The sequence below is a fragment of the Mchenga conophoros genome, linkage group LG15 (assembly GCF_057382185.1).
Source record: "Mchenga conophoros isolate Kocher_MC1m ecotype Shallow Benthic linkage group LG15, M_conophoros_male_GT1.1, whole genome shotgun sequence".
Classification (NCBI taxonomy): Eukaryota; Metazoa; Chordata; class Actinopteri; order Cichliformes; family Cichlidae; genus Mchenga; species Mchenga conophoros.
Window position 1 is genome coordinate 13,626,587 of NC_140540.1, and position 20,340 is coordinate 13,646,926.

Here is a 20,340-nt window from a genome sequence, read left to right on the forward strand (position 1 = left end):
CAGGACAAAAGAATCTCCAGCAGATGAAGTGTATCTGAATGTTATGCCCTTAAGAGGTGGGGTGGAATTCAACACAGGACTTAAGAGATTAATCAGGCCCTTCAGCCGATCCATCTACAATTCAGTTCAGTTCAGTTGCCTCAAGGCACTTTATATTGTGAAGTAAAGTGCCTGTAATTATAAGAAAGACATGCTGTGGAATGGAGCCAGAGATTAATAATAACTATTGATTACATGCAGAGTGGTGTATAAACACATAGTGAGTGAAAAAAGGGTGAGTGAAGAAGAAACACTCATCATGCATTATGTCAAGCCCCTGCAGCTGAGACCTATTGCAGCACAACAAAGGGAGGATTCAGGATCACCTGATCCAGCCCTAACTATATGCTTGATCAAAAAGGAAAGTTATAAGCCAAATCTTAAAAGTAGAGAGTGTCTTTCTCCTGAATCCAAACTGGAGCTGGTCCCACAGACGAGGCGACTGGAAGCTGAAGGCAGTGCCTTTGCATTCTGCCCCCATTCTACTTTTAACCACAAGTAAACCAGGAGTCTGAGCGCAAAGTGCTGTGTGGTCTTTAAGATAAAATGGGACCTGATTATACAAGGTCTTGTATGTGATAAGAAGGATTTTGAGTTCGATTCTGGATTTTGACAGAGAGCCAATGAAAAGAAGTCAGTATGAGAGAAATATGCTCTCTCTCTCTTTCTCTCTCTCTCTCAAGTTCCTTGCATTACTATTGCTACAGCATTTTCAATCAACTGAAGGCTTTTTGATGATTTTTTAGGTCATCCTGATAATAATGAATTACAGTAGCCCAGCGTAGAAGTAATAAATGCATGAACTAGTTTTTCAGCATCAGTCTGAGACAGGATGGTTCTAGTTCTAGAGATACTGAGCAAATGGAAATTCTGGTCAACAGTGACTCCGAGTCCTCAGTGTTACTTGAGGCCAATGTTTTGGGGGTTTTTTTCTCCAGGTATTTATGTCTTTAAGACATTCCTGCAGTTTAAGTAATCTATGTGTGTTATCTGGCTTCGTGGATAGATAAAGTTGGCTATCATATGCATAGAAGTAAAAACATATGCTATGCCTTCTAGTGATACTGCCTACAGAAACATATACGTCATTGTGTAAAGATGACTCTCCATTTACATGAACAAATTGGAGACTATTAGATAGATATGATTCTAACCACTTTAATACCTAAAGCATGCTCTAATCACTGTAATAAAATATTAAGGTCAGCTGTATCGAATGCAGCACTGAGATCTACCAGGACAAGCACAAAGATGAGGTCCACTGTCGGGGACCATAAGATCTTTTGTTACCTTCACTAATGCTGTTTTTGTACTGTGAGGCATTCTGAAACCTGACTGAAACTCTTCAAATAAACCATTCCTTTCAGTTCGCTGACTCAAGAACTTTTGAGATAAAAGGAAGCTTGGTGATTGGCCTATAATTAGCTAAACAGCTGTGTCGAGGGATGGCTTTTTAAATAAAGAATTACTTACTTGAAGCCTACAGCCTACAGTGTCTACAGCCATTTGTAAAACATGGTGGAGGTTCTGTCATGATTTCGGGCTGTATTTTACTCAGTGGTGTTGGAGATCCTGTCAAAAGAATTTTGAACACAGAAAAATACCGATAATGATTTACTATGCAATCCTAGAAAGCATCTGATTGGCAAGAGCTTAATTTTTCAGCATGACAATGATCTCAAACACACTTTCAGTGCAATAAAAGCATAACTGGACAGAAAAAAACACAATAAAACACTAGCAGTGTGGGATCATCTTGACATAAAACGGATCAAAAGGCAGCCAACATCCAAAGAAGAGCTTTGAATGTCCTTAAAGAAGCCCGGAGAATTATTTCTGAAGTCTCCTTCAGGAACCTAAATTCCAAGAAAGCTTCCCTAGATAGCTGGCCATCTCAAATGTTAACTTCAAAGGTGATTAGAACTGTAAAAAAACGAGTTCTTTCCCCACTTTATATACTATATTTCCATGGATGTTTGCATGTTTCAATAAATACTAAGTGATGGTTGGGTCAAGACTGCACATCACCGTACTTTGCTCAAAAGAATAAAACACTCGACACATCTTCACTCCACTCACCTAAACATGTACTGTATTTATTGCTTATTCAGAGCCACCAGTGGCTTTACACTTCACAGTTCAAAATGTCATATAGGCAGTCAGCTGGGCATGAGAGAAAACCCAGCATAATTTCACTGCTTTGTTAGTGGACTTTAATCCTGTTACAGAACACAATAAGGGGCAAAGTACATTTGGCCCCTGCCAATAGTAATCAAGAGCACATACAAAAAAAAAAAAATCACCACAAATATCTCATAAGCATCTTTTCACTTTGTTGCAGAACATATGAAAGCTTTGAGACGTTAGTGCCTGAGACATTGTTTCATTTCCAACAAAACGTAAATTGCAAAAACAGTTCCGCAATTACATGGTCAACATGTAAATCAACACATCAAACAGTTTCCCTAGGCCCACACACCAGCCCTGCTCAAAGCGATGCCTGTTAACATCATACAAAAGATAACCTATCTGAGAGTCAAAGTGTCAGTTTTTTGTTTTGTTTTTTTGATAAAAAAAGAAGAAGAAGAAAAAAAAAATCACAGCATCACAGCAACAGACATATGATACAGAAGATATTTGTGCTTTTAGGAAGCCAAAAGGCTCTGGCTTATAGTGAGATGGTTATGATTCAGAGGTCAGACACATTGAAAGATACAGGATTAGTTTCTCTATTTTCATAGCTGCTGGCAACTGACATGAGTAACAGCAGTTTTAGTGCGTATTAAAGAGATCATCCCCCTTTTTAAGATCATGAAGCATCTGCATACTTGATGATGTTTATTGATACAACTAATGCCTACTTCCTTATTACGTAGTTTCGGTCTTGACCGACCGGTGTTCATTTTGTTGCACAGTATAATTGTTATTATTCTTGAGGCTTAAGTTCACTGTGACCAAAAGAATGAAAATGCCAGCTGAACATCAGGCAGAAGGTGTGTCTGAGCTCTACACACAACCTTTGTGGTAAATGAGCTCTACTGAAGGCATTACTCTGTGTCCGGCTTTTGGGCAAAGGAATGCTTTTGTAGAAAAATCGTTTATGCTTTGAGAGGATTATTCCACAATTGTTGCATACGCCCCACAGTGTACTAAATATATGTGTATACACAAAAGGAGAAATTACTGCCAGCTTTCTAATTCTACAATGCTGGACTGCTGAAAAAGCACTCCCTTTAAAAGCTGGTGTACTCCTTTAATGTTGGATCCGTTTTTACTTCTTCCCTGATTCTGTCACATGTAAGCTAAAAGTTTTCATCCTCATCCCTTCGGGATAATATGAGCTGCTTTCTTGGACCTTTAAGATGAGGGACACTGGAAGGGGAGTCTAACACCCCTGAGTCCAATTTAGGGGTGGAAATACATCGTGGTCCAACCCGGCCCATGAGTCCACGGACATCTCTGTGAAGGGCTGGATCACTAGGGATTGAGTTGAGGCGAACGCCTTGCTCCAGAGCCCCAAGGTCCCGGTCCAAACGGGGGTTACTGGCGCTGCTTGGAGATTGGGGATCGGCGCTGAAGTATAAGGTTGAACTTGATTCTGTAGGGCAGAAATAGGGCTCTGGGCTGTCTCCAAACATTGATTTACCCTCTGGTGAGCTGCGTTTGAAATCCGATGTGGGCGACTCCATCGGGCTCTCCATCTCCAGACTGTCGTCTTCTTCCGGTTGTTCAGTCGACGTGGGTTCGCTTACGCTCTGGAACTCGTCTTTACAGTCCGAGAGGGGTGCCAGACCTTTCCCCTGAGACTCGGAGGTTGAGACACCCTCACAGCTTCCTCCAGCTGTAATTGTGATGCCCTCGTTACTTTTAAATTCTTGGTTGTACTCCTCTATGTCTAGTACGGCCGCTGCTCCCCCAGCCCCATACGCCCTGTTGATTTTACCAAGATCTCCTGTTTTCAGAGCAAGGCGGATCAAGAGCCAGTGGTGGTGGTAACACGGACAGGAGCTGTTAGGCCTGCCCCCACAGTTCCCTGGATGCTCCAGCAGAGAACCAGCAACACCTGAGAGGGAGAAGCTGCCATGGTTTTGAATAGAATGAGCTGGCAAACTTTTGTCCCCAAGAGAGAAGGAGGACTCCCCTTGTTCTATGCATGTACTGCCCATGTGGTTGTGGTTTGTTCCCTGGGAGATCTCTGTGGACTTGGGGTGCAGGAACCGGTAGTATAGGACAAGAGAGGTAGCACCTAAGAAGCAAAGGAATAGGAAATATTGATTTTAGTGGCCCAGGTATGTTTTGGTCTTTCACAAGCAATTAGCTGACTGCACAGTCTGAATCACAGAGGGAGGCTGCAGCAGAGATCACAGCAGCCACTCTGGCTGTTACTATATTAATTCTATCGTGCATATCAACCTCACACAAAAAATTCAAGGTTACATTTATTTTTTGCCTTCTTACGGTCCCATCTCCACTCTTACGTATTCAGATAAAGAGATTTACAATATCCTGCACAGTAAAATCTCACATATAAAGAGTATTGCAAGTAGGGCAGCATATCGGTAGCTATGTTTGTTGTACAACAATACCTCTAAGAATTTGTGAATAAACACGGGGGGATTTATCACTTGGGTATGACAGAAACTAATAAACAGTGTGACATAATTCTAACTATGACTAATCTCCCAATACAAACAGCAAATTCTCTAGAAACAAATGACTCACCGAGGAGAAAGCCACACAGCACAGTGGTGGGAAGGGTCATGCTGTCCCATGATGCTTCGCTCAGGAAGTCAGAGGCGGCCAGCAGCAGAGTGGCGTTCTCTACAAGCATGAACTGAAGAAGGAGAGAAGGTCGCACCATCAGTCATCTGTAGACAGCTTTACGTCACTGTGGGCTTAGCACACAGAGGTGAGGATGACACTGCAAACTTATGTATCTATATCTGTTTGTCCCTGCTGCCCTGTGAGTAGGCAGATGAGACAAAGCTGCACAAAACAACATAATGAAAACAGAAAAAAAAAAGAAAAGTTGAAGAATAATAACTTTAACTTGTGACGTACTGCATAAAAACTGGCCATGCGGAAGCGCGAGGGTCCATCTTTGATGTTGAGGAAGAGGAAGACGTGGATGAGCCCCATGACGCCATTAAAAGCACGCCAACACCAGGGGCCGGTGCAGATGTCTGGTTGCTGTGATACCAGCCAAAAGGAGGCCGTGAGCCAGTGAAAACCTGAAGGTCAACATAAAAATAGAATAGAAGGTCTACAAGTGCAACACAGGATCCATATACAGTGTGCAACGCTGATGCAGAGGCGAAACAGAAAACTGGATCAAGAGGACATGTCACAGTGCTCTGAGGATAATTACATAACTCAGTGGTTAAATGTGAGTTAATAGAAAATGGGTTTTTTTAAGCTCAAAGGAATTTCACATGGAAATCTGTGCGTGTACTAGTCATTGAGTCTCCTGTACCCTTTAATGTAATGTACTAGTTTAATATAACTGTGCACTTTCTCCGGCTTTCAAGTGTCTTAACAAAATAAAAGTCGCTTCTCAGTGCTCACCTGCTACTCCACAAACCCACCAATTAAAAACCCTGGCAAAGAATGTGAGGCAGGTCACCCTGGCACCCAGCATGCATGCCCTCCACACCAGCTGGCACAGCAGGGCTGCTGGAGGCATGGCCAGGTGGCCTGGTCTTATCAGACAGCAGGCTCGGCTGTACAGCACCAGGGCCCACGCAATAGACAGCACACACAAGCCACAGCAATACGCCACTGTAGATAAAACATGCATAAAAAAAAAAATGTAATATAACAAGTTACAGGCCATAAACATCACACGGATCCCGTGATTCAACTGAACATAAAATTACCTGGTGATGCGATGCCCACATCAGTAGACACCACGATGTACGCCTGCAGCAGGCTCTGAGGCAGCGTGAGGACAAGGGCTTCCAGCAGCCAAAGGGCAGCAACATCTGCCTGCTGCATAACAGCAGCTCCCAGATCAGCCACTGAGCCCTGCATGCGCAGCACAGACCTCATGCAGTCCCACAACCTGCCAGAAGATGGAGACAAAAACCAGAGGAGGCATAAAATATAACCGACTCAGTAAGGTTTCAGAGTGATGTGAATTTTTTTTTTTTTTTGCCCTGTACTTTAACAAAAACTAAAAATTATTACATTCTAACAACATAGTCTGCTTTTGTAATGTATCTACGTAAAGCACATCGAATGGAAAAAACGAGCTTACCTTTTGAAAATGCCCAAGTGCAGGATGTGTATAACAGAGAGGTAGCATCGCCTGTCATCACCATCATCATAGTACCACTTCACACTTAGCAGCTGAACTGCTGTCCCCGGTAGAAAGAGGCCAAGTGTGAGGCCTGCCCACTGTGTCTCCTCATTCCAAAGGTAAAACCCTATACAGTAGATCACTGACACACAAACACACACAGAAAAAGAACAAACACCCAGATGCACAATGATATCTTCTAATGGGATGGCGCAAGCTCACAGAAAAGACACCAGAGTCATTCCACACCACTTTAAAACAGCCATTAGCTGTTTCTTAGCTTCACTGGTACAGCTTTATCAATGTGCCACTCTACTGATAATCTAAATAGCCATTCATTTATGCACGCATTCACTTTTTAAATGTTTAATTATGGCAGAATGTCTCAAGTGTGAATCTCAGGCAGCAGCACAGTATTTTTATCTTCTGGTAATGGTATACTTGCTGAAGACAAAGTCACACTCTGTACGCATCCAGGTATCCTCCTGGTGTCCTGACCTTGCCCCATTGATCTGCACAGTCAGGAAATCATAACGCTGTGCTGCACCTTGTTTTCAATACAGATCCTAAATGTGCAAAAAATGACTTGGGAAAAACAAGTGTTTATTGTGTTCAATCATATTTTGGGGGAGGTGTAAGGTGGAGAATTATAATTTAAAAGTTGGGCATTATGCGAATATTGATCAGCGACGGCAATTTAGTAACACTTAATTAAAGTCACTAGTTAAATTCAATAACTAATAGGCTGTGTTATCCTGTTTTACGATCACAGGAGGTCTCGGGGGGCCCAGTTTGGCCAACAAAGGTGGACTAACCAACGCCGATATTGGATTGCAGTGCACACGGAATTCAGCTATGTTTTCCCGTTGAGTACTAACGGCTGTGCCATAGCATCTCCCAAATGTGCTTCTTCTAACGTGAAGTACGGCCGCAGCTGAGACGGCTCCAGCACGTAGCATCATTTTCAATCACATTACGGCAAAAGAAAAGAAAAAGAAAGCCCAACATCTATTTTCCACGAGGTTGAGTTTCAACACGGCAAGCAAGCTAGCAGCACGCTAGCGCTTGGAATCCCCACTTACGAGCGCTCCGTTCGGCCACAATAACCAGCCCCGACACGGCGAGCAGGACCGCCTGGCACCACGCTATCCAGCACCCGCTCCGCCGCGCCGCCGACGGTATCCTGCGGGCGACCGCTCCTGCGGCGTTTATCATGATGCGGATAGGTGGGAAGGAGGACACACCGATGACATTATCCTGGGCATCCTTTGGCCCCCGCTTGGTACATCCGCTCTCCTCCTCCTCCTCCTCTTCTTCTTCTTCTTCTCCCGCTGCCTGCCCCCTGTCAAAATATCTGACGTCACAGCACGGTTTAAAGGTGCATCAGTTTAGCGAGCCTCTCCTCCCTCCACCGTGGAAACCTCTTCTGCATCACGGTCTATTTCTTCAAATCTTTTGTGACTCCATAGTGCTGCATCTTACTTGGTAGACTGGTGATAGACGGCAGACTGATCTGAGCGTGAATTTCCTCGCATGTGGAGGTCGCAGGTCATGGTGAGCGCTGTTTACAGCTGTGGTTCTGGTGCGTTTTTTGTCTGCCATGCCCGACTTTAGAACAATAAATAAAGTTCATCCCCCACATCACACCGGTGCACATCTCTGTGTCCTTTATAATCGGGTTTCAAGGGGCCAAAAGCAGAAAAAGCTCCCATATTATGTGTGTTAACGCTGTCTAGGCCGAATAGTGTTTTCTATTTTGGCACTTGATCGTGACTTAACCTTAAGAGTACACCAAATCCGAATGTTTAGCCCTAAGATAACCACTTCTGTGGAAGAAGACTGCAGTTGCTATTCATAAGCAGGACTTGTGTTACTTGTTGACTCTGACTTGCTTTATTTATTAATTTATTTATTTTCTACTTTATGTGCTTTCATGTTATATTTGTTTTAACAATTTTTTGTCATTTTGAAAAAAAACCCAACAGGTTTTAATCTAATGGGGCTTTCTGGTAAAATCAAGTTTTAAATAATAAACACTGAATAAAAAGGAAGATTTAATTTCAATTAATTGAAGGTCATGACAACAGCTGGAGTCTTTCTTTAATAGTTCATGCACCACTTACAGTAGTTCTACGCCCCATATTTCGAGGACTGTGTCACGATTGTGTCATTTTGAAAGCCATTAATGACACCTACTTGACCCACCACTTCTTTAATTTACTTTCTTAAATGGAGAAAAAGCTCCAGAGCAGTTTACAAGAGCCCCATTACCTCATCATCACTCGCATAAATCGGCACTTTGTTTTTAACCCTTTCCACAACTACACTATTTTAGGTTGTAGTAAAAGAACCACAGAAGGATACTGGATAGAAAATCCTGTAATAATTCTTGAGTATAGCAAGTATAGCTGTGTTAATTTAGAGATATGGTTGCAGTTTTATTCACAAGCCTGCGCTGTATGAATCAGCGTTCATTGTGAATAAAAGTAGTCATCTTAAGTCTGTTTTGTTCTCTTTGTTTGAGTTTTAATTTATTTATATGTCTTACTAAAACTGTGGAGTCACACAGTGTGAGTGAAATGTCTGACAACTGCCTAATACCAAAACTCAAATATAGATATACGTGTATAAAATTATTCACAGAATATTGATCATGAAGATAATCTTGTTCAATTTTGTGTGTGTGTGTGTGTTTTGTTTTTTTTCCTTCCATGATGACGGGTTGGTATTTACTGGTTGTGAGTATCCCAAGACTCATAACAGGATGTTTATCTGCAACTCCGATTCAGAACTGTATACTCACCCAAAAGGCAAGTTGAGGTTTTCTTTTTGCTGTCATTTCAGTGCTTAACCCACTTACATATGAAGTCATGCTTGTACAGTAATAGTTACGTGAATCACGGGACACAATTACGCATACATACACAAACAGAAACATTCAGTCTCATGCTAAAAAACACATTTTAAAGCAAGCATCTTTGTTATTTTTAATGCATAATCACATGTGTAGTTGTTCCATCAAGACATTCCAGAGATATAAAAATCAAAATATCAAAAAATGTGTTGTTTTTTTGTACATTTTAGATTAAAAGTAATTGAATAAATTATCAAAGATCTATACATTTAATAAAAAAAAGTCACTTTTTCCAGGCCAGGCTGGTTAAGTCTAGATTTTTCACATGCTGCGGTCTACGTAGAGTATAGGCTAGGAAATCCATGATTGAGATAAGGCTTTACTTCAAATAGGGCAGTAACAGACAGCTGCTGAGTTGACCTGTAAGGATTATATGGATGGATTAGCAGGACTGTCTTAGGGCTCTGATATGCAGCTTGACTCCAGCTTGATGCTGGCTGGATGAAGAGGTACAGGACTGCTGTGATGCAGCTGAACACCCGAGCGCTCTTTTGCTGATTTGTAGTTGGTTCTCTCAGCCTCCCTTCTGTCAGCATCCCGGTGGCCCGAGACACGGGTCTCTATCTTCTGTATTAGGTCGGTAACATTCCCCTTGTCCATATCAACCTCTGCAGCCATGGCTTCAAGCTCCTCTGCCGCCTCACTCATGTCAAACCTCTCAATCTCAGAGTTAACTCGACATAGCTCCTCTGACGAGTATCTGTGTGAGGCCAGGGGCAAGAGTGGGCAGAAGCCTTGGAGGTGCACTTGGAGGCTGCAGTAATGGAGATAGGAACAGGGGCAGTGAGGACAGCGGTGTGGTCGCTCGCCAGTGTGGAGGCGCTTGTGGAGTTTGAGGTGGATGAACTGAGTAAAGCGAGCAGGGCAGAGCTTGCAATGGTAAGGCTTCTCACCTGAGTGTAGCCGCTGGTGGGTCTTCAAGTTACTAGTGCTGCTGAATCGCTTGTGGCACACCTATGTAAAAACACAGCAGAAGGGAATCTCTGTATGAGTCTTTATTTTGTTCTTAGTCACATAACCTCTGCGATGTTTCAATGTTTTGTTTCTGACGTACAAACCTTTAGTCCACCTACGTATTTATTACGAGAGTGATATAAGGCGTCTAATGCTTTCCAGCAATTTCCGACAGCTGCAGCCTTACCTTGCATTCATGGGGCTTTTCTCCTGTGTGAACCAGGTAGTGTTTCTGCAAGTGTGCTAGCTGCGTGAAGTTCTTATTGCAGGTCTGACACCCGAAGGGACGCTCCCCGCTGTGTACTCGCAGATGAACCTGAGAAGATGTCGGAGATATGATAATTTATTTGTTATCGATCAAACTCAGGAAATCAGAGGAACTGGTTAATTCAATTATACTATACTCCAGTCACTGTATTCAACTGGTGGTTGTCATTTTCTTTCGCACTGCTTTAATGTGTTGAAGAGCAACTAACCTTAAGGTTAGACAGCTGCCCAAAGACCTTTCCACAGATGTTGCATTCATATCGGATCTTTCCATTCTGCCTCATCAGAGGGTAAGACAGGGTCTTGTAGCCAATTGTCTGCCCACTTTGCTTTGTCTTGCTTAGGTCCATTGTATCCTCAGCTTCACTTTGAGTGGCAGAGGTAAAATTGGAAGGGAGGCAGTTTGAGGAGGCTGCCATTCCCTCTTGCGGCGAGCATCCTCCAGGTGTGAGAGACGGCTGTGCTTCATGGATTTTAGTGACCATAGATGAGGCGGTGGATGTGGCAGGCACAGCGAGGTCTGTGTGAACGTTGGTGGGAGGGGAGTGTTTGAAATCTCTGAGGTCGTGTGAGGGTATGCTGAGGTAGGCTCTTCTTTTGGATATGAGGTCCTTGTTGTCTCTGTGCTCACAGATTGGTGAAAGAAAGAGGTCTGGTTTGGAATCAGAAAGTGCACGTGTCAAGTCTTTGCAACCACTGGTTAAAGCCGATTGAAAATGTGCATAGTTGTGAAAGGGCGATACATGGGGTGAGACTGCCAAGTGAGGTTTCAGTTGTTCACGATAGAATGGATATGAATGAGGTAGAAGGCCAAGTGAGTAGTGGGGCAGTAGATAGGGGCCGTGCATTAGAGTAGAATTAGCAATATCGGGCATACAGGGATCTTGGTAAGGCTTTGCTACGGGAGGGCCTTGACTGTGCTGAAAGGCAAAGTGGACATTAGTAGGGACAGGAATGCTTAGTGCTGGCCTTTTGGCAGCTGGAGGGCTACAGGATGGCAGAGGTGGTAGAAATGCATATCTATTAGCATGCATAGATTTGGAGATAGGCTGAGGTGGGTAGACAACACTGGGACATAAAGGAAAATCTGCTGAGACATTTGTCTGAGGCAAAAAACTGTCCACACGTCTGATGCAGGTAGAAGGGGATTTGGAGAGGTCATCTTGTAGGATTTCAGAGACCGTATGACCTCGTTTCCTTGTTGTCTTCTTCACTGGACTCTGTTCTGTTAGACAGATAAGCAATAGAGAAAGATCATCAGAGACATGAAACTCATTTCTTAACATAGACTAGATGTAACATTATCATCGTTCAACTAACTGACACATGCAGCCATACAAGCACATATTCGTCTTATCAAGCACACGTGTTGTATGTTTTCTTTCTTAATCACTATGCACGTTTGCTTTCAAAAGTACCTACGCTAGCCAAACAATTTACTTTAAACTTCAGGAGATGCACTTTTTTTTTTATCAGATGCGACTGTTTGAATGTCCCTGACCTTTGCACTCTGTTAAAGTGGACACCAGAAATGAAACAATGGGGATCTGATCATGATACAGATAGCACAGAGAGCAAGAGTGAGTGGATACAGTGTGCTATTTGCATTAGAGGGCTGGGCAGTTGAAGGTGTATTTTCTGTCACAAGACAGACAGGATACACAGTGTACAGGAGACAAAAATCAACTTGTCATTTGGAAGTGACAAATAAACTACAGCTCCCAAACAGATAGAAACGATTTTATAAATTGGATTGAAAATCTGGATTGAAATTTGCATTTCATCTAGGTAAAAAGGTACTGCTTCACTGACTTTACCACAGAATAAGCAAGGGACTCAAACCGACAACAGAGAGGAAGACCAAATACATTGGTTTGCATGTACATTTCACCTACTTTTAGACACAATTAACCCACAACCCACACAAACAGCACATCTCTTATCTTTTGTTCACTCCCAGGTTACCCTGCCCCCACTCCAGGGAGGCCAGCTCTCAGCAAACAAACAGCCAACACTGAGTGAGATATCAATCTGTCAGCAGGTCACCTTGTCAGGAAGTTCAAGTAGTCAGTAGAGAAATTCCTACCTCGCTTCCTCCTTAAGAACCAAATAAATAAAGGGTGTCGTGCCAGAGTGCCATCAGCACCTCTAGCGGCCTCTTTTTGTGACTGTGTTTGAATTAGTATTTTTCTGCGTGGTCTTTCTGCTAGCATGCACATTCCTACTGTTTGTGAATGAATGCCAAATGCTGTCTGGCTGAATGAGCTGCCGGCAGCCTTCTATGTGGGAGTTTAAAAGGGAAACTGAAACATTGCTTAAAATCCTGAAATTGGTCTCATCTTACGCCAGTACTGCTGCTGCACCTGGAGACAGCTCTTCTCTGCTTTCAAGTCTCCACTATCCTCCTTTGTCTTCTGCGTCAACAAAGGAGCTATGGGTGTGACGGAGTAAGTTCTTAAACACGTACACAAAGAGTGTGTCAGTCGGCTGGCGTTTTGACTGGGGGCCTTACTTCACAATGACAGAACAAACCAGATACGTCTCGATGCGTGGGCACCGTGTTAGTTTCTGTTGACTTCAGCAGCACTCGGTCCTTGCGCATTCCTAAATTGACAACACACACAAAAACACACGCACTCACCGTTTTTGTCAATAGCCAGCTGTCCCAGTGGAGGGTAGTTACAACGCTGGGCAAACTCAGAGCAGTACCACACCAGAAGCTCCTGGCCTGGCTGAAGTCGTTTGGTGGTGTAGAAAAAGATGTCCAAGCCACTCTGGCATGCAACCAGGTTCTGCTCTTCCACAGAGCATGCTGGATTGACGTAACGCATCCAGTTGCTCCGCTCTTCATGCAGCCCATCCAGAATGTGGTGTAAGCGCCCCTCTGAGAAGACCTATAGCGTGAGCAGAACAAGAGATCAGAAATAATTCACTTGATTATTAGAAGTGAACCTGAAACCATGAAGTCACAGTTTCCTCGCGCCTTTATGGTAAATGCTGTAATTTCTTTCATGTTGGATAGGCGCAAGTCTTTGCAGCACACAATATGAGTTACAAAGGGAACACTCAAAAAGAATTTCTCTGTATGACTGGATTGTAGTATTGGGTATACTGTTTCACCCACTCCTTACTCTCACCTGTTACATTCACGGTGAAGTTATTCACCTCCTCCCTTCCTCTGCGATTGTACAAAAGTGTTCTTTCTGTGCTGTTGCTTGAGTCATGGCTGTATTATTAACAAATTGTCAGACTGTTGCAAAATTTTGGTTGGAGTTGCATGATGTCAAGGTTGCTGAGTGTATGCTATAGAATTACTCAGGAGCATGTGTGCAATGGAAGATGCCCTGATGCTGCTGAATGTGTAACATAAACAGTTCTCAGGCTTGAAGCCACTTCCTTGCTTAGTCAGTGTGAGAGTTTGTTAGTTTGGAGAAGTGCGGACATGTGTATGGTGTATTTACTGGCAGTGATACCACTACTGTGAGAAGCGAAGACACAGGAGAACCGCTGCGTCACTGAAACCAAACAGCTGTGTGTGCTTGTGCGTGTGTGTGAGAGAGAGAGAGAGAGAGACAGAGAGAGAGAGAGAAAGACCTCAGACAGAAGCGCACAGAACGGGCAAACACACTGACATATATGGTGCATGCACTTTTGAAAGCTATCAAGGCAAATGGCATTTAAAAACACCAGACCATTGACAAATTTGACTCATACATTGACAGGATGTCAGACGTTGACCACATTTGCTAACTCGTGCCACGACATAGCCAAAGCAGCATCTCCAGTCAGTCAGAGATACAGGATGTGAACAGTTCTGAAAGGCACATCGTTGAATTTAACATTTAAGTTTGCAGAGTCTCACATGAGGCTTGCTTACCCTCCAAAAGTACTTCCTGTCGGCGTCTTTCGGCAGAGTTTCGTTGGTGTAGCTCTCACCCACCAAAGGGCCAAAGCGTGTTCCCTTCGGAATGATCTCCTTAGTCATCACCCCAAGCACCTGTTAAACAAAGAGAGCACATAATCGTCAAACAGCAGGTCAGTTAATAAAACAGAAGATCTGAGCGAGCAGTTACAGGCACGTTTAGTTGTTAAAACATCCTAAGATAGATGAGATTCTTTGGAATACAGCCTCCAAAGAATCTGGTCAATTCACTGAATATTTTTGTCCCCTGGAGACACTTATGTGGAAAAAGGCAATTAAGCAGGTTGTCCTTATTTTATAATATACAGGCTGAGAGGATTTTCAGAGGCTGTGACTGAATGTTTTCTCTCCTTCACATGTTAAATATTTAATAAGCCAATCGACCAAGTTATCTTTAGTTTCTCTCCCATATTAAAATTTCACTACTAGTCTTGTTCTGCTACTACCAGGTGTGAAACTCAGTCCTCTGTCTCAGTCCTCCAGGGTGGGGGAGAGTGGATAAGGTGTCATGGTCACACCCCAGCTAGCACCTTGAGCTCCATGTTAAAAAAGCAAAAGCCCTAAAGCGATGGTAGTGTATTTCTCTTTCATCTTTACACTGTAGACTCAGGCCTACAGTTTTGTCTTTAGTTTATCCAGATATTTTTGTCCTTGCATTCAATGACTTTGTCTAAAGGCATCATTTGACTTGCCCTTGTGTCACAGATTACTGTCATGTATCCTGTTCTTTAGCGTCAACCAGACATTTCTTATAAGAAGGTCAAAGTGGTAAATGCAGGTATTTTACTGCAGATGTCAGGGATACTTCCTCTGATCTCCCTTCCCTACACTTTTTGTAGAGGAAATTTAGTGTTTCCTTTTCATGACTAGTTCTTTGCGGTTAACCTTTTATCATGCATTTACCACACTATATGATTGTCAGTTCCTTATCCACTCACTTATTTATAGATGAGAGGATGGAAATAATTCTCCATGCTAGATGACACATATTTTACCTGGAAGAACATTTAGGGTATTATGTATATTATGGGCTTTTGCCTAATGGTGTAATTTTCTGCTGGAACAAAGGGATGGGAATCTAAGATAACTACTAATCATAGAGCCCTCAGGCTGAGTGCCCAGAGGCTTGGCTATTGTGTCTGTGTTTGCTTCAACATACACATAGCAGAGAGGAAAAGCTCAAATTAGACAACAATATGTCAAGTACTTCCCACCGGAGGATAGATGAGAGGATGGAAGGATGTTGGAGTGACGCAAAGAATTGTCATTTACTAAAAACATCACATAGCTGCTTTGATATATTTGGACTGGGACTATTTGTCTTCATTAATGTCTTGCCTGTTTGTAAAAGAACAAACACGGAAGGCCTTGGTTACCTCTGCTGAGTCATGGCAGCGTTTCAGGGCCAGGTTCCTGGGCAACGATCTCTCAGCTCGTGTCTTGCAATTGTTTTCGGACTCGCCTTCCAGAGGTTGGTCCTTCACGATGTAAGTGCAGTTCTCCTCAAAGTCTGCCTCGCTCCATGATGTCATATCAACATCGTGTTTTCCTGGCATCGCTGCAGTGGCACCCACAGTTTGAGCTGACTTCTCTGAGGTTAACATGATTGAGGTACATGAAGAGGCGGCCTATGGAAAATAAAGAAAAATGCTCTTAAATCCATATGATTCTATATCTGATTTTATTATTAAACGCTATTTTGGTTATACAGGGTGGAAGGCAAACCTTTCTTTCATAAAACAGCAGATGCAGAATCGAGTTGAGTTTTGAATGAATCTAAAAGTAGGTCCCAGATTGTGAAGTGTGATACAGAGAAGGAGGCAGTTGTGATGCTGTAGAGAAACTAACCTTCCCGTCTACTGCCAACACCGGACAAACAAACTTCAAAGTGGAACCTTCAAGTTTGCCCCCCTCTGTCCTTTACATCCTGTGACTCAGAATACAACCCCGGGGCTATAACAGAGGTTCCTGTGCACGTCAGCCCCGAAGCAGGACCACTTTCACAAGGAAACCCGCACTACCAGGGAATCAACCAGACTTCCTCCGAACTGACTGAGACTTGGCTGTCGGCCAGGTCTTAACACTCTATACTGACTATTTACCGTATTAAAAAGCCACAGAAGGGCTGCTAGAGTGAGATATGCCTGATTTCAGTCCACAAAAACCCCATAATATGAAGACACATGTAAAGAAAGAAAAACAAAAAAACCACCAATTGATCAAAAGCACAAAAGCAGTACGTCTGCTCATTGATTGCCAGCCCCGAAGTGGCTCCCTTTCCTAAACAACTGCTCTTACATGTCGAAACAAAGAAAAGAAGTGCCACTCTACTCTCTGTTTCCTTTTCTTTCTGTCCCTTATTTTCACTCTTTCCCTTCTCACGACATTGCGATTGTCAGGCAACTCAGCCGCGACAAAAGATACGGCTCCCAGACTGAAATAAAGAAGAGTGAAAAAGCGGATGGCAGGCTCGTGATTAAAAGGCAACGCTCAGATGTGTTGTCTGAGAACTTCTTCCTTTGTAGACTCATCAGTTTGCCTCTGAGATAGTGGTAGATAAGCCTGGTTCTTGCTAATATATGGTAAACACTCATGTGACTTACGTTCCTTACTGATGAGAGATAAAAAGTCAAGTCAAAACTTCACTCCTGAGGGAATGACTGCAAGGAATAGAAATTCTAAATTCTCCCCATTTATGTATAAATAAATCTACAGTCAGTAAGCTGCGATAAAAAAGCCCACCGCTCATCTTTTTGTTGTTTTCAGCACTAGTGGTAGAAACTGTACTCAGTGGCATATATGCAGCAATAACAAAAGAATGTCAACGGATTCTCAAATGCAAATAAAAGTTCAAAGAGACGAGATTTATATATGATGTTACACCTTATATTTTTTTCTCTGAAGTGTCACCACAGCTGACTCGGAATGACTGTCACAAGTGTGACAGCTCACTCCGAAACCATTGAACCAAGTGACACAGCAGAAAATATATTTTGAAAAATCAAGACATGAGTCAAGAGCACACAGCTGTGGCTCGGGGGCGACATGTAACGGGCTGTCTCTAGAAAGCACACTTTGAGATTGCACTTCGTGGGAGAGTGTCGTAATGCAGAAAAGAAAAGTCGAGCCAAAAACGTCTAACTCTTCTTAATCATGCTGAAAATATAGAACAATCGATATTATTCCTGTAAAAATTAAGAAGATGATCTGAGACAGATGTTGCAGACTTACTGTAAAGCCTTGTGAGGAGCCACACATAGGTCAGGCTGTCTGTGCCCTTCTTGAGCTTGAGTGTCTAGAAGCAACCAGTGGCTGTTCTCTGCCTCTTGTCTTCTCTTCCTCTCTCTCTCTCTCTCTCTGAGCAGACCTCAGTATACTGACTGCGCAACCGAGCAGTCAGTGTATGTGAGTCTTGCTCACATACACCGTGTGTGTGTGTTTGACAGTGTAAGAGAGAGAGAGAGATACACTCCCTTTCCTCTCATGCTCCCTCCCCCTCTCTCCCCTTTGCCCCATGACTCCTCCTTGGAGCGTGTTTGTGTGTGTGTGCATGTGCATGTGTGTGTGTCACACTCTTGCCCCGAGGCAAGAGGCTTTCTCCAGGGAGGCTGTCACACAGCTATGTCCGGATCAAACAAATGCATCTTCATTTTCAGTCTGTTGTGGATTGGAAGAGGGCATACCTGTGTTATGTTAGCGAGTCAAGGACGCGCAGAGGAAATTAGATCATTTATTTGTAAATTGTAGGTTTAAAGTTAGTCAGATTAGTCGTAATTCATGTAGTCGTGTAATAAGGATATCTTACATGAAGAATGTTGCAGCAACATAGAGATTTAACAACCTGTAAAACTTCATCGTCTGTAATAGTCTTTTAAACGAAGCAATTGTTCTCTAGGTTCTGTAGCTACATAAGATCATCAGTTAAAAAAACATACACAATAAATGCACCAAGATGATTTTTATTACATACCAAGAAATTAAAAATCACTAAATAAACAGCTGTAAGTAGAAATATGTCTGCTTTGCTTGGTTGACTCATTCATATTGATACTTGATGCTTCAGAGCTTTAGATACACAAACCCATGAGATTAATCACAATTCTTGTTATGGTATTATGTCACTGTAATACTAAGAATGATGAAATAGGTACTTCTAATGAGAATCCTGAAAACAAATACACAACAACAGTTTCTGGGTTATATTGTGCATGCACACCTTATTTGAAATTAAAATGCAAGCTGGTGCAACAAGAAGCAGTGTCACACCTTAGAAATCTTTATAAGCTGCGATAAAGACAAATAACTGGAAAACTCTTGAGGGTGTGTTCTGGTGCATGTACATTTATAATCAGCCACTACACACTACTTCACTGGGGGGGAGGTCCAGAATTTGTTAATGCCCAGGTAAGATTGAGATCAACAGCCCTGTTTTCACCTCCACCTCCGCTCCCTCCTCTTCTTGACTTCTCTCCAAACACAACATTTGATTTGGCCGGCTTCCAGCCAGCTCAGGAACTGTCAGAATTTTCTTTCTCGTCACCCACGCGCTAGACACGCGCCACGCTCTGAACCGTCACGCCGTACACCTATCTGTAAACCTAATTCCACACGGCACATTAAACATCTACACTGATCACATTCACTTTCAATTTGGGGAGGTTCATAATGAACTGGCATATGTCAAGTGGATTCTGGCGCTTGTAGACTCTTCTTTGTTTTTGTGGTGTTTTGTCCTTTTCATGCTTCCTGCCCACTCACCACACCTGACCAAGCTACTAATTAGGACTGCTGACATGAGCCACCATGTAATTTAAAATCCACTTCTGTCTCTCACTCTTTCGTTCTCTTTCTTTGCCTTCAGTCATCTCATTCATCACCTTCTATTCAGCTCTCCTCTCCTCCACCTCCTCCTCTTCCTCTCTAATGCCTCTTTATCTGGACCTTCTCTACACTATGTCTATTACTCATAGGTATGTGTGAGTAATTCTCATAATGACAGCATGGACTTCTAGTCTGAGTTGTGTACAGGCCCTGGAGACAAACTTACACGTACGTGTGGAGGTTTTTGAGTATGGTTGTACATATGCCCGTGTAGCTGGTTATAACTTGGTTTAGATCATCTGATAATTAAGATGGCATTCTTAGAATGAAGTCAGTGAGCAGGAAGTGTAATGAAATGTAAGCTGCATACAAGTAGACTAACAATAACAAGATCACTGACTGACTTTAACCGGTTTAGGATGTGCTGTAGGAAGTGAAAGTAGACATGTCATGAACCCAAACCAGGGCAATGAGTATTTGGCTAAAGAACAGCCACCCTTAGATTTACATTATCACAATAAACGCTGAGCAGACTGGGATTAAAAGTGCTTTCAGGCAGAAAGTGAAGCAAATGTTTTACTTTCATCATTTGCATGAATTTGGCTTTGCCAAACAGAAGTCAGTGTGCCAACTGTACAGGCATTAGCTCTTAGCTAGCTCACAATGAGCAGCAGGTTTCAATTTGCACCCTCCTGGGAAAACTTGGATCGTTCTGCCTTTGCATTGCCCTTACATGAAATAGCACCAGCTCTAAATTTTGCTTTGCACATTAGATACGTTCAGCTTTTCTGCTGAAGGGGTTAATTAAACCAAAATAGACCACAGCATCTACCCATTTTTTCACATTTTGAGAATTTTTCTCTTTAATCATCAAATTGATTAAATCTCCTGCGGTACATGTAAAAACTATTTTATGATTATAAACCTGCTTTAACACAAGCCAAGAATACCTGTGGGGGAAGGCTCCATTAATGGCATGGGTTGCTCTATAATTTCCATCTGCAATCTGCCTTGGGTTATGTCTCGCAGGAGAACCAAAGGTGACCACTCCTTCCTTGTCACCTCCTGCAAGAATGAGGACAATGCACTTTGGCAGAGATGGCTAAGACTAAGCCCATTTTATAA

The 20,340-nt window shown here is 42.8% G+C and overlaps 2 protein-coding genes across 3 annotated transcripts; both read right to left on the minus strand.

Annotated features, from left to right (window-relative positions):
- Window positions 1-2,109: 2,109 nt before the first annotated feature.
- Window positions 2,110-7,676, minus strand: xkr5a (XK related 5a). Its single transcript, XM_085247147.1, has 7 exons — window positions 7,420-7,676; window positions 6,296-6,479; window positions 5,916-6,100; window positions 5,605-5,817; window positions 5,101-5,270; window positions 4,762-4,873; window positions 2,110-4,285 (listed from the first exon to the last, which is right to left on the minus strand). The coding sequence occupies exons 1-7, from the start codon at window positions 7,550-7,552 to the stop codon at window positions 3,342-3,344; spliced, it is 1,941 nt and encodes a 646-aa protein (XP_085103273.1). The 5' UTR covers window positions 7,553-7,676; the 3' UTR covers window positions 2,110-3,341.
- A 1,635-nt stretch (window positions 7,677-9,311) lies between these two features.
- On the minus strand, window positions 9,312-17,749 carry prdm1c (PR domain containing 1c, with ZNF domain). 2 transcript variants are annotated; one of them, XM_085247146.1, is made up of 8 exons: window positions 17,626-17,749; window positions 15,771-16,022; window positions 14,350-14,469; window positions 13,114-13,366; window positions 10,682-11,697; window positions 10,393-10,521; window positions 10,145-10,205; window positions 9,757-10,005 (listed from the first exon to the last, which is right to left on the minus strand). In XM_085247146.1, the coding sequence occupies exons 1-8, from the start codon at window positions 17,650-17,652 to the stop codon at window positions 9,896-9,898; spliced, it is 1,968 nt and encodes a 655-aa protein (XP_085103272.1). In that variant the 5' UTR covers window positions 17,653-17,749; the 3' UTR covers window positions 9,757-9,895. The 2 variants fall into 2 exon arrangements, with proteins under 2 accessions (XP_085103271.1, XP_085103272.1); XM_085247145.1 differs by having other exon boundaries at window positions 9,312-10,205.
- Window positions 17,750-20,340: the final 2,591 nt, after the last annotated feature.

Bases quoted from the DNA above. Each gene is read 5' to 3' on its own strand.
- xkr5a (XM_085247147.1), bottom strand. From the start codon at position 7,552: ATGATAAACGCCGCAGGAGCGGTCGCCCGCAGGATACCGTCGGCGGCG. The intron at 6,101-6,295 runs GTAAGCTCGTTT...ATCTTCTGGCAG, and splicing joins CACTTGGGCATTTTCAAAAG to GTTGTGGGACTGCATGAGGT. The intron at 5,818-5,915 runs GTAATTTTATGT...TTTTATCTACAG, and splicing joins TGTGGGCATCGCATCACCAG to TGGCGTATTGCTGTGGCTTG.
- prdm1c (XM_085247145.1), bottom strand. From the start codon at position 17,652: ATGTGTGGCTCCTCACAAGGCTTTACA. The intron at 14,470-15,770 runs GTAACCAAGGCC...TTTGTTTAACAG, and splicing joins GCTGCCATGACTCAGCAGAG to GTGCTTGGGGTGATGACTAA. The intron at 11,698-13,113 runs GTGAGTGCGTGT...TCTGTCTAACAG, and splicing joins GCTGGCTATTGACAAAAACG to AACAGAGTCCAGTGAAGAAG.